At 39.9% G+C, this 13,947-nt stretch overlaps 1 protein-coding gene across 1 annotated transcript in view; it reads left to right on the top strand.

Annotated features, from left to right (window-relative positions):
- Positions 1–12,982, top strand: part of LOC138366331 (uncharacterized) — a 28,135-nt gene extending 15,153 nt beyond the window's left edge. Inside the window, exons 2-4 of the mRNA XM_069327364.1 lie at positions 9,469–9,525; positions 11,951–12,192; positions 12,633–12,982. Coding sequence (XP_069183465.1) covers positions 9,469–9,525; positions 11,951–12,192; positions 12,633–12,982 — 649 coding nt within the window. The remainder of the gene's footprint in view (positions 1–9,468; positions 9,526–11,950; positions 12,193–12,632) is intronic.
- The last annotated feature ends 965 nt before the right edge of the window (positions 12,983–13,947 follow it).

The following is a 13,947-nucleotide window of genomic DNA, read 5'->3' as shown; positions in this document are numbered from 1 at the left end:
TAGGTATTCGGCATTAAGCACTGCATTGACCACGAAGAATAGGACCTACTGTTCCCGCCTCATTATATTCAATACATTGGTTCTATTATGGATGTTTTAGTGGTATTCAAATATGCATAGACACCATTTTGCTTTCAAATAATATTCTTCTTAGTTTCTGCGAGAAATTCTCACGTATTTGTGCTTCAAACTCGTCTAAAAAAAGCTTCTTGAATAGGATTTACCATATACAGCTGGTGAGGTGAGACGTTAGCCTTAATTTCAACCCGTCCTCCTAATAGAACGTCGCATTTTGACGTATACTCCATCTAAGGCCAAAAATTGTCGTACCTGAAACTGACAGCGGCTCGCCAAATTGACATACTGTCCCGTTTTCTGTTTTGGGTCCTCTGGGTAGGTTAGGATAAGGGCACATTAGTACGACAGTTTCTTGACGTTGGGAAACCTTAGGAGGACGGGCTGCCTAAACAGCTAAATCAGCTATTCATCTACAGCTGAATCAGGGCTGTAGCTAATTGTAGCTAAATCAGCTACAACTAAATAAATCAGCCGGAATGGTGGCCCCCGGGGCTCTGTGCCAACCTGTACTCACCTAGTTGTGCTTGCGGGGTTGAGCTCTGGTTCTTTGGGCCCGCCTCTCAACTATCAACATCTGTGTTGAGGCCTCTTCGTGCAGTTCTCGAGGACAGATTGGAAAGGGGAAACTTGGAAGCTAAGATGAAATAAGATGATAGGAACAGAGAGACAGACACGTGTGCCCCCCCCCTCCCCCCTCCCTCCGACCACCATGTTTTTATCAGTTGATATAGATTCCGGAAGATAATGCTGATTTCTGGCTTGCAATATATCATGATGCTGACAAATCATCAATTTAATCTTCGTGTTGCTTGTTGCAATAGTTTGCGGCAACATGTCTGTGTGTGTGTGGCAATATTTCTCTCTTAGTTTTTCTGTGCCTTAGCTTTTCTTCAAGTTAATCTTGTCTGTAGATGGTAATGCATCATCATTTCTCCACTGCATGCATCAGTTCATCTTATTCAAGTCTTCATATACAAGAGATGCCCAATTACCTCTCCAGACTTCATCGACCAATACGTGTCCAAATTACCTTAATGTTTGACAATTACATGTTTCTCAATGGATAAAAAACGTAGCAACTATCTTCTCAGTTCATAAATACGAAACTACTCTTATTCCATATTACAACTAATGTCTGTCCGAAGCAAGATGTTCACGTGTTCGGAAATCATTTCTTGTTTAGTAAGACATCGTAAATTTTGAAGTGATTTTACCTAGACATTAGCGTTTGTCCCTTGACAGCTCTCCTAACCTGTCGATTCCGATCCTTATTAACCCAAAGAAAGCGTCATTATTGCGGTGCTGATCATTTCTCTAAACCACCTGGATTTTCACGTGGTGGTCGATTGCACTGAAATTGTAGTGGATTTTCCTGTGAGAAGAGTTTGGGGAGATTAGCAATGGTATCTTGAGGTTATCTTGAGATGATTTCGGGGCTTTTTTTTTTAGTGTCCTCGCGGCCCGGTCCTCGACCAGGCCTCCACCCCCAGGAAGCAGCCCGTGACAGCTGACTAACTCCCAGGTACCTATTTTACTGCTAGGTAACAGGGGCATAGGGTGAAAGAAACTCTGCCCAGTGTTTCTCGCCAGCGCCTGGGATCGAACCCAGGACCACAGGATCACAAGTCGAGTGTGCTGTTTGTTCGGCCGACCGGCTCCCTGAGCCGGTTAATTAAGCTGTTATCTTATCTTATCTGTTATCTTAAGCTTATGGTATTTCAACATAAACTGGAGCACAAGAGTTAACAACAAGTGCTAATGCTTGCCTATCAGCTGAGCCGGACAGCTGAGTGGACAGCGCTCGGGATTCGTAGTCCTAAGGTTCCGGGTTCGATCCCGGTGGAGGCTGAAACAAAAATAGGCAGAGGTTCTTTCAACATAATGACTCTGTTCACATAACAGTAAATAGGTACCTGGGAGTTAGACAGCTGCTACGGGCTGCTTCCTGGGGGTGTGTGTAACAAAAAGGAGGCCTGGTCGAGGACCGGGCCGCGGGGATGCTAAGCCCCGAAATCATCTCAAGATAACCACAAGATAACCATCATCCTCCTCAACATCAACCAGATCTCTTGCTATGCTGACCATTCTAAATTAAAAAACAATAACAAATTAGCAAAACTCCCCAAAACACGGCAATTAATATCTCTATTACTCACTTGGCCCTCAGTTAATTCTAGTAATTATCTATACCAAATAATTTAACTACGCCTAATCACCAAGAAATTCGAATCCGGTGATACAGTTCAAAACCTTCTCAATAATCTTGAGAGTGACTCGCACTCTGAATTAGCATGAAAGGCCACCTAGATAACTCAGTGGCACTCGACTAGTATGACATAACCTCACAGTTCTCCTGCAGCCTCACAGAGCGGGAATAATTAATCAACGGTGTCATAACTTTTTAATTGCAAATTTTGTAAGGCAAATTTCAGCTTTTTGTAAAGTTCTAGACTAGTGAACTTTACTATTAGTTACTTACTTAATAGTAGTTAGTTACAACGTGTTACGGAGTAATCACTTTCTTCAGCTGTTGAATGAGAATAAGGGTGAGATTCACCTTAATCAATCAAGTAGGATTGATTAAGGTGGATTTAATGCACGATAGGCACGATGATTCGAACTTGGGCCTGAGTTAACTTTTTCCACAGTTAACTATATGGTCCGGTTAGTAGGACAATGGTCTCGTAATTTTTTTAGACCACAGTTCGATTCTCCGATGGTTCAAGTGGATGAAATATTTTGTCTATCTCGTTTTAATAATTTTTCTGTCGTATTGGGTTATGTGTTTTAATTTCCTAATTGAAATATTTATGTAATTTATAGTTTCTCATTTGACACATAAAGCCAAAGGAGCAGTGAGCTGTAGTTCTATGGTAGTCAAAAGAGCATCAATCTTATGGTATTTAATCAGTTACTTAAAAAAGGAGAACTACCAGAAAGCTGGAGAACAGCTACTGTAGTATTAATATACAAAAATCATAACAGACTTTAGGCACTAAATTACAGGCCAGGGCGTCAATGTTACGGTTTTACAGATGTGTTTGAGTCCTTGTACTCAAACTGGAAATCAAAGGATACGCAAATTAATTTTAATTTTGTTAAATATTCCCTAGTATATTACCAGCATCACTTAGTTTTCTAATTAAGCACAGACACCGTTTCATGGGGGATAAAGATTATCGATGTTCGTGGACTGAAACCTGGGAAACCAACGTTTTCTAGTGTGTATGTGTGTGTGTCTCTCTCAGGGCATATGAGTTTCAGGGCATATGAGATTCAGGGCATGTGAGTTTCAGGACATGCGAGTTTCAGGGCATGTGACTCTTAGGGCATGTGAGTTTCAGGGCATATGAGTTTCAGGGCATATGAGTTTCAGGGCATATGAGTTTCAGGGCATATGAGTTTCAGGGCATGTGAGTTTCAGGGCATATGAGTTTCAGGGCATATGAGTTTCAGGGCATATGAGTTTCAGGGCATATGAGTTTCAGGGCATATGAGTTTCAGGGCATGTGAGTTTCAGGGCATATGAGTTTCAGGGCATGTGAGTTTCAGGGCATATGAGTTTCAGGGCATATGACTCTAGCAAGCTTAAGAATAACATTGAATCCAACAATTATTGTCCTGGTTTATATATTATCACAATAGTTCATTGTATATTACATTTTCACACTATTTGAATATTATAAATTATAATATACAAATTATGATATTTAAATGAGGTTACAGACATAATTTCTGATTTTGGATTTGACAATTGTTATGATTTTCATATCACTGATAAATATAGCCTCTAAATCTATATATAAATCTAAATTTTGAGCACACAGTATATCATTATTGATATTTCATGTGATACTCGTATGTAATGATTCTCTCTTAGGTAAATAATTTACTGTACATTTGTGTAAACTAACCCCTACTATAAACGTACGAACATCATTAATAATAAAACAATGAGTTTAAATTCGTCCTACTTTCGGAGAGAGAGAGAGAGAGAGAGAGAGAGAGAGAGAGAGAGAGAGAGAGAGAGAGAGAGAGAGAGAGAGAGGGAGAGAGAGAGAGAGAGAGAGAGAGAGAGAGAGAGAGAGAGAGAGAGAGAGAGAGAGAGAGAGAGAGAGAGAGAGAGGGAGAGAGAGAGAGAGAGAGAGAGAGAGAGAGAGAGAGAGAGAGAGAGAGAGAGAGAGAGAGAGAGAGAGAGAGAGATAGAGAGAGAGAGAGAAAGAAGAGAGAGAGAGAGAAGAGAGATTTAACGATTGCAGAATGAGAGCTCAGCCATTCCAACTTTCATTAATAATTCGCCAATTTAAAACAGCTCTTAATTAAGCCATTCACGTGACATCAGAACGTTAATTAGTCCGTTCTGAACGCACCTCCGGCTCAACATAGTGAATTATAACCGGAATATTAACAAAAAGTATTTGCAACAGCTTGGAGTTACAGAGCAAGGCTTGCAGCCTGCACGCTTGTCCCTCGACCGAGTCTGGGGTGTATAGGTACGACTCGGCTTACCTATTGGATCCGGTTTAGTCATAATCCGGTTTAATCATGGAACAATTTGACATTGATCCTGTTAAACCGATAGTACGATTTAACCATGGTTTATATTACCCATGGAACTGTTTAACATCGTCCAGATTAATCGTGGTACAGTTCAACCAAGGTCCAGTTTAAGCGAAGTACAGGTTCACAGTAACTCGGTTTTAAGCAGAACCCTTAAGGAAACGAACAAAACTGGCATTTAACAGTTCATCTAACGAGCAGTTTAATCCTGACAGTCGTTATGATTGGCTCAGAATAGCCAGAATAGCTTAGTCCTGTCAATGTTCATTGTAACTATAACATAGTCTAATCAACGCTTAATATGATCAGAACACTGTCTAATCAACGCTCAATATAATCAGAACACTGTCTAATCAACGCTTAATATGATCAGAACACTGTCTAATCAACGCTCAATATAATCAGAACACTGTCAAATCAATGCTCAATATAATCAGAACACTGTCAAATCAATGCTCAATATAATCAGAACACTGTCAAATCAATGCTCAATATAATCAGAATACTGTCAAATCAATGCTCAATATAATCAGAATACTGTCTAATCAATGCTCAATAAAATCAGAACACTGTCAAATCAATGCTCAATATAATCAGAACACTGTCCAATCAACGCTCAATATAATCAGAACACTGTCTAATCAACGCTCAATATAATCAGAACACTGTCTAATCAATGCTCAATATAATCAGAACACTGTCTAATCAACGCTCAATATAATCAGAACACTGTCAAATCAATGCTCAATATAATCAGAACACTGTCAAATCAATGCTCAATATAATCAGAACAAAATCTAATCGGAGTTCAGTATAACCAGTTCAGTATACTCAGTCAATGCTCAGTTAATCACAGCGCAGTATAATTAATGATCAGTTAGCCACAGAGCAATATGCTCAGTGCTCAATACAATCACAATGCAGTACAATCAAGGCAAATTAATAACCCATTAAACGTCAAAGAGTTTAATCGTGACAAGGCTAATCTTTCACAATCTCGTTAAATCGAATCTCCCGAGATTTTCACGTCAATATAGGAGTGGGAGAACTATATGCTAAGGATGAATTACTTTATTATTGACGAAACTAATAATGATTTTTGAGAGGAATATATTTACAGTTTAATTTTCTTCTCTGTTCTAAGCGATTTATGCTATCTTGGGTTACAGTCGGTATCTGCTATCTTCTCTTGTGTTAAAATCGTTATCTGTGACTCCCCTCATGTACTTCAATCGCCTTATACTTTTTTTTAGTGTTAATTATTTACAAAACAGCACACAGTTCTGTAGTAATTTGAAGTTGCTTTATGATTTAACATGTAAGCTTCTGAAGCTGCTTACTGTAATATTCCTGTCAACATTTAATTTATAAGCTGCTTCATTACAGTAGCGTTTACTGAGATAAAACAATGGTTTCACTTCCCAGTAAAAATGGACAAATAGAAACATTCATTCAGTTTTAATTGCGTTTTTCGCTTTGTTTTCAATGGTAAATATATTTTACATCAGTAAACATTTGATACTAAGGATGTTTTGCAATGTTTTACATCATTTCAATGTTTTAGATCAAAGATTTAAATGGAAGTAATTTTTTAATTGGCGTATTTTTTTGGTCATAAGATTTGTTTGTGTTTATTGTATATATCTCGCTTCATGCAGGTCGGCGTTCAATCCCCAACTGTCCAAGTAGTTGGGAACTATTCCTTACCCCCCTGTCTCATCCCAAATCATTATCCTGATCCCTTCCAAGTGCTATATAGTCCGTAACGGCTGGGCACTATCCCCTTATATAATTCCCTCCTTATATTTATAAATCCCATCTACTCACGTATATTTCAGTAGCACACAGGGTGCCTGAGCCGCCTCGAGGGCATAATGCAGGCGTTGCTCGCACTGCACACGGCACTGCAACGTTGAGAGGTCATGCAATGCATTACTTGCTTGCGCTTGAGTGCCGACTTCCAGATGGGATTGCATGTCAAGGGCGCCCGGAACTGCATATATCTAGAACGTGAGGGTGTTGACACAGCGTTACTGCTGTTTCTCCAGCTATTGTCGCTCATTCAGCCTGGCTGTTCGGTGCAGCAGCAGGCAGGCATGCCTTGCAGGATAAGGGATGGAAACTTTGAGGAGAAAAGCGCCAAGCCGTTTCGACTATATAGCACTTGGAAGGGATCAGGGTTTGGATTTGGGGATGGGACGAGGTAAAGGAATGGTGCCCAATCACTTGGATGGTCGGGGATTGAACGCCGACCTGCATGAAACGAGACCGGCGCTCTACCATTCGGCACAAGTGATTGGACGAATCCAACCACTTGGCCGGGATACTAACCAATTAACTTGCAGCATAAGCGTTTGATAACCATTAGCTCAGTAGTTATCTTGAGGTTATCTTGAGATGATTTCGGGGCTTTTTTAGTGTCCCCGCGGCCCGGTCCTCGACCAAGCCTCCATCCCCAAGAAGCAACCCGTGACAGCTGACTAACACCCAGGTACCTAATTTACTGCTAGGTAACAGGGGCATAGGGTGAAAGAGACTCTGCCTATTGTTTCTCGCCAGCGCCTGGGATCGAACCCAGGACCACAGGAGCACAAGTCCCGCGTGCTGTCCGCTCGGCCGACCGGCTCAAAGCACAGTTCCTAAGCAAACAATTTTGGTTTGTTCTTCCAGGTGTCCAAACTGCAAATTGTTGACATAAACACTAAAAGAAATACTTTTTTTCTATGTGGGAACTTTCTTTTTTTATTTGTTTTCTTTAGTGTTCCTGTTCTGACCGGAGCCCCTTCCCATACTCTAATGTTTTCTTTCCTCAAATGTGTATTGTAGTGTCCTGTGACGAACTAAGTCGAAGTCTCTCTGACAGTCCAAAAATATGCAGCCTACCAACCCTTCACTGTCTTGTCTGATGTATGTAGCCCAATCAGAGACTTATTTTAAGTTTGTGAGGCATTATGTACAGTCCTTTTGACGCAGTGGTAACACAATCGTCCCGCCAGTCGCAAGCGATTTGGTCTAGGTTCATATCCTGGCTGGTGAGGGATTAACTAGGCGCCAATCCTTAACTGTACACCTCTGTTCACCCAGCACAGAGGTCACGACCTCTCCGTAGGGTGCAGTCGCACCTCCACAGATCTCCAGCATCAGCTAATGATACTGGTAATGGCTCCAGAGGGCCACCACTTACGGGCTATTCATGCCCGTGCCACCTTTTGGGTGGCTTAATCTTCATCAATCAATCAATCTTCACCTAGCAGGGGATTGGGTACCTGGTTGTTAAACGATTGGTGGGTCGTATTCCGGGGAAACTTGTGGGTAAGGCTTACCTTAAGTTATAGGAAGGGAAAGCTCTCAGACCGCAAATAGGGAGTCAGCAGTCGTCTATTTCTGTACCCATTTGTATATATAAAAAAAGTATTGTTCTTTGACATATGCTGGACATGTGTTTTAAAGGCTCCTTACTCGAGGAATTTTGCAAATATATCTTTTTATAGTCTTCTGCATCACCTTAGATAGGATGAAGTATGAGACTATCTTCAGCAGCTCAGCGTCTGTTTACCATTTTCTTTATGGACACTAAATTGGGTGTCATCTATCTTTCAGGAATTTTTCTCTCGGGTCTAGTGACTTGTTAAATATTATAATAACCAGGCCAAAACAGTTCATCACCAATTCCATATCTTATTATACATGACGAGAACTGGTCTAGTTACACAATCCTTCTCGTGTCTGTCCCCAGCAGGTGACTTCTGAAGACATCTGTAGTAATCCCTAACTCTTCCAGTGTCATATTGTCTCACTAAATTCAGGAGAATACAATTGCTTTATTGTGAAGACCTCGAATAACTTGATGAATTCTTCGCAAACATCTCGTCGTCATTCTGAGTAAATATGTCCTTTCTTGTAATCAAGTTTCATCACCTGTTCCATTAAGGTTCTTTTTTTTCCTCCTGATACAGCAGTGGGGAAGCTTAGGCTGTGGCTTTGCTGTTATATACTGCATCAGATTCAGATCTGTCTCTCCGCTTCTCTTCTCACTCTGAGGTAATCATTTATGGCCATTGGGATCCTGCTTTCTGTTGTTCCTATAATTTAAACAGGCTATTATGTTCGTTGTCATATCATTCTTGCGGCCGTGATTTAACCATGAGCAAAATATTATATCTTTCATTATCCTCTCTATTTCCTAGCATTCCTGGCGAAGAAAAAAACATAATGTATTAGACAGGCTGTACACAGTCACAATAACCTGGCTGAGAATACATAACCCAAAACTAATACATGCAACAAGAATGGAGTGTAATGACGCTTCGGTTCGTCCTTGACAACTAATCAAGTCGCGGCTGACAAGAGTTGTAACTTGATAAAGGTCCAAGACGGGCTGAAAAGTCGTTATCTTGCGTATTTTCATGTGTGGGAGTGGTTACATATTTACAATGTCTTTCCTGGTTTTATCTACGACTTCTGCTTCCTATTTATATTCCGGAGAAAAATTACTATATTTCGTAAATATTTCCTAGTCAGTAAACCTTGTGTTCTACCACTTGAATATTCAGTAACAATTATAGTCTTACTTCCATCAGACTCGAATATTAGTAAACGGTGATCACTCATTCAAACGGGAGAGAGAGAGAGAGAGAGAGAGAGAGAGAGAGAGAGAGAGAGAGAGAGAGAGAGAGAGAGAGAGAGAGAGAGAGAGAGAGAGAGAGAGAAAGAGGGAGAGAGAAAGAGAGAGAGAGAAAGAGAGAGAGAGAAAGAGTGAGAGAGAGTGAGAGAGAGAGAGAAAGAGAGAGAATGAGAGTTTCATGTGTATATGAATATGTGTGTTTATAGGTATTTAAATCACAACTTCTCCCCTTTCCTAGAGAAACCAGATACCTCGGGAGACAAGTACAGAGCATCTTGACCCCTGAGCACACTTCAACTCCCACGGGCACACAAACACACACACACACACACAAGCACGCGGATGTCTGCTGGGAATCTGTCATAATTGGAAGGTGGAATCCGTCATAATTACAGAGTACAGGCAGGTAATCCGAGTCGCCACCCTCAGCAGGAGCTTCCACCTCCCTCCCCCCCCTGGTAATTTACGCTAATTTATCGGGAACTGCAGTCTGCCATGGGTGTTGGTATTCTGGGGGATTGGTTGCCAGGTTGAGGCATTTTAGGGCATGTAAATCGACTTGAGAATGGTCCAGGACGGACCAACGTCGTCGTCCCTTCACCTTCTAGTGTGTGGTCTGGTCAACATACTTCAGCCACGTTATTGTGACTCATCGCCTGCATATGTAAATCTTAATTTACATGCTCCTAAAATGGCAGAAGAGAAATATTCAGTGATGCTAAAAGGTACAAATGAATTAAATGGCATATAAAAAGGGAGATATTAATAAGTTATTAAATAAATAAGCACTAAATTAGACCAAGAAACGCAGGAGGCATATTAGATATGTTTTGATTAAGAAAACAACTAAGTAAATATTGGATTATAAATTGGGTTGCAGATTTGTGAAACAAATATCCGTTTAAGATAACAGAGGTGGAATTGGTGGATTGTTTAGAGTGAAGGTTTGATACGAATCAAACCCGTTGGACCGAAATAGACGTTTCCTCGCACGCGACAATAGACTTTCATCAGATTCATTTAGTTCTATTATGTATAGATCAAAACTGCCTTCCGTCGTGCAGGAAGCAACGACTACTGACTCGATATCAGAAGTTCAAAAACACATTTCACTATTCAAAACAGAACGAATATCAAACACCCAATGCATTAGAGGTTAGGGAACACCTAACGCATTAGAGGATATCAAACACCTAACGCATTAGATGTTATGAAACACTGAACGCATTAGTGGATATCAAACACATAACGCATTTGGAAATATCAAACACTTAACGCATTAGAGGATATAAAAAATCTAACGCATTAGAGGATATCAAACACCTAACGTATTTGTAGATATCAAAAGCCTAGTACATTTGGAAATATGAAACACCTAACGCATTAGGACATCTGAAACATCTTACATACTCGAAGATATGAAACACCTAACATATTAGAAGATATCAAACACCTAACACATTAGAGGATATCAAAACACCAATAAAGGCAGACACAAAAGACATCATCAACATCCACGAATCTACTCATCCATGAGTAATAAAAAAAAAGTTCAATATATTATCTGCAGAGAACCAAATGCAATTATAGCCTATAACTTGGCTATAATTACCCCGATACGTTCTTCCACACAAAAGGAAACAATTCAAAGAGAATTCTCCTCAAAAGACTTACAACCACCAGTTGTAGCGGTTTACCAAACGAAGCATTCAGGACCCCAGAGACGCAGAATGTTATGATTGTGATCTACAACCATTAATAACATTTATGATTGTAGTTGTGTAGTGTAGTTTAAGTGGTATTAATGGTCGAGTCGGCTGTCTGGTATTTATTATACAGAAATTGGTAATATTAATCGTACCAGTATTGCTAACAATCAGTAATGTAATGATATGTATAGTGGTTGGTTTTATTTATTTTATTTGAAGTAGTTGTAATTAATACGAAAGATGAGAACTGTCTAATTAACTTTAAGGGGTTTAATGTGGCTAAGAAGTATACAGGCGATGAGTCACAATAACGTGGCTGAAGTATGTTGACCAGACCACACACTAGAAATTGAAGGGACGACGACGTTTCGGTCCGTCCTGGACCATTCTCAAGTCGATTGTCGTCGTCCCTTCAATTTGTAGTGTGTGGTCTGGTCAACAAGAAGTATACATTTTGGGTGCAGTTTGCTCCTTGTCTCCAGAGATTGTGTTTTGCTTAGCTATAATAACTATAGTTATAGTAATAATATAATATAAAAATATAATAATTTAGCTATAGTAACTATAATAGAAGCAATAACAGGAATAATAGCCGTAATAAAAGGATTAATAGCATTAATAATAGGAATAGTGACTGTAATAATAGGAATAATTGTATTAATAATAGGAATAATTGTATTAATAATAGGAATAGTGACTGTAATAATAGTAATAATAGCCTTTAATAATAGGAATAATGACTGTATTAATAGGAATAATAGGAATAATGACTGTATTAATAGGAATAATAGGAATAATGACTGTATTAATAGGAATAATAGGAATAATGACTGTATTAATAGGAATAATATCATTAATAATAGGAATAATATCATTAATAATAGGAATAATGACTAATAAATAGGAATTGTAACAGCAATCATAAAAATATTTGCAGTATTAATAGGTATAACAGCAGTATTAATAGGAATAATTGCAGTAAAAATAGTGATAAACGATTCACCACTAAGAAGACAGCAGCAGATAGAACAGCTACAACAGAACAGTCAAGAAGACAACAGCAGATAGAACAGCCACAACAGAACAGTCAAGAAGACAGCAACAGAAAGAACAGCTACAACAGAACAGTCAAGAAGACAGCAGCAGAAAGAACAGCTACAACAGAACAGTCAAGAAGACAGCAGCAGATAGAACAGCCACAACAGAACAGTCAAGAAGACAGCAACAGATAGAACAGCTACAACAGAACAGTCAAGAAGACAGCAGCAGATAGAACAGCCACAACAGAACAGTCAAGAAGACAGCAACAGATAGAACAGCTACAACAGAACAGTCAAGAAGACAGCAACAGATAGAACAGCTACAACAGAACAGTCAAGAAGACAACAGCAGATAGAACAGCTACAACAGAACAGTCAAGAAGACAACAGCAGATAGAACAGCTACAACAGAACAGTCAAGAAGACAACAGCAGATAGAACAGCTACAACAGAACAGTCAAGAAGACAGCAGCAGATAGAACAGCCACAACAGAACAGTCAAGAAGACAGCAACAGATAGAACAGCTACAACAGAACAGTCAAGAAGACAGCAGCAGATAGAACAGCTACAACGGAACAGTCAAGAAGACAGCAACAGATAGAACAGCTACAACAGAACAGTCAAGAAGACAGCAGCAGATAGAACAGCCACAACAGAACAGTCAAGAAGACAGCAACAGATAGAACAGCTACAACGGAACAGTCAAGAAGACAACAGCAGAAAGAACAGCTACAACAGAACAGTCAAAAAGATAGCAGCAGATAGAACAGCTACAACAGAACAGTCAAGAAGACAGCAGCAGATAGAACAGCTACAACAGAACAGTCAAGAAGACAGCAACAGAAAGAACAGCTACAACAGAACAGTCAAGAAGACAGCAGCAGATAGAACAGCCACAACAGAACAGTCAAGAAGACAGCAACAGAAAGAACAGCTACAACAGAACAGTCAAGAAGACAACAGCAGATAGAACAGCCACAACAGAACAGTCAAGAAGACAGCAACAGATAGAACAGCTACAACAGAACAGTCAAGAAGACAACAGCAGATAGAACAGCTACAACAGAACAGTCAAGAAGACAACAGCAGATAGAACAGCTACAACAGAACAGTCAAGAAGACAACAGCAGATAGAACAGCTACAACAGAACAGTCAAGAAGACAACAGCAGATAGAACAGCTACAACAGAACAGTCAAGAAGACAACAGCAGATAGAACAGCTACAACAGAACAGTCAAGAAGACAGCAACAGATAGAACAGCCACAACAGAACAGTCAAGAAGACAACAGCAGATAGAACAGCCACAACAGAACAGTCAAGAAGACAGCAGCAGATAGAACAGCTAAAACGGAACAGTCAAGAAGACAACAGCAGAAAGAACAGCTACAACAGAACAGTCAAGAAGACAGCAGCAGATAGAACAGCTACAACAGAACAGTCAAGAAGACAGCAGCAGATAGAACAGCTACAACAGAACAGTCAAGAAGACAACAGCAGATAGAACAGCCACAACAGAACAGTCAAGAAGACAACAGCAGATAGAACAGCTACAACAGAACAGCATAAGGCGTCTCTGTTGACAATAATATCACTGGAAGCCCCCTGATTTAAAAATCTTCACAACAGCCAAGGGGATTCCGTCTACTTTGTGCTGTCGGCTCTACTAAGGAAATGAAATTCTTTGGATTGCCTCATCCCGTGTCCTCCCCCTTGTTCCCTGGACACTGGAAAAGTTCTTTGATGCGACTTGATAAGTTTCGAACCCTGGGTTCTTTTGAACGTCTTAACACACACATATACAGCGTTTCTCTTGGAAGTGAAAAACATTGGTAATACGGGCACAAATTTGAGCAATTATGAACAAATCCACAAGGGTTCGTGATGAGGGTTCGAATCTACGTCCGAGAGTATTCCAGATGCTGCCTTAATCGAC

Source organism: Procambarus clarkii, chromosome 19, assembly GCF_040958095.1.
Source record: "Procambarus clarkii isolate CNS0578487 chromosome 19, FALCON_Pclarkii_2.0, whole genome shotgun sequence".
NCBI lineage: Eukaryota > Metazoa > Arthropoda > Malacostraca > Decapoda > Cambaridae > Procambarus > Procambarus clarkii.
The sequence above is the reverse complement of the archived record's forward strand: the minus strand, read 5'-3'. Positions and strand labels throughout refer to the sequence as shown.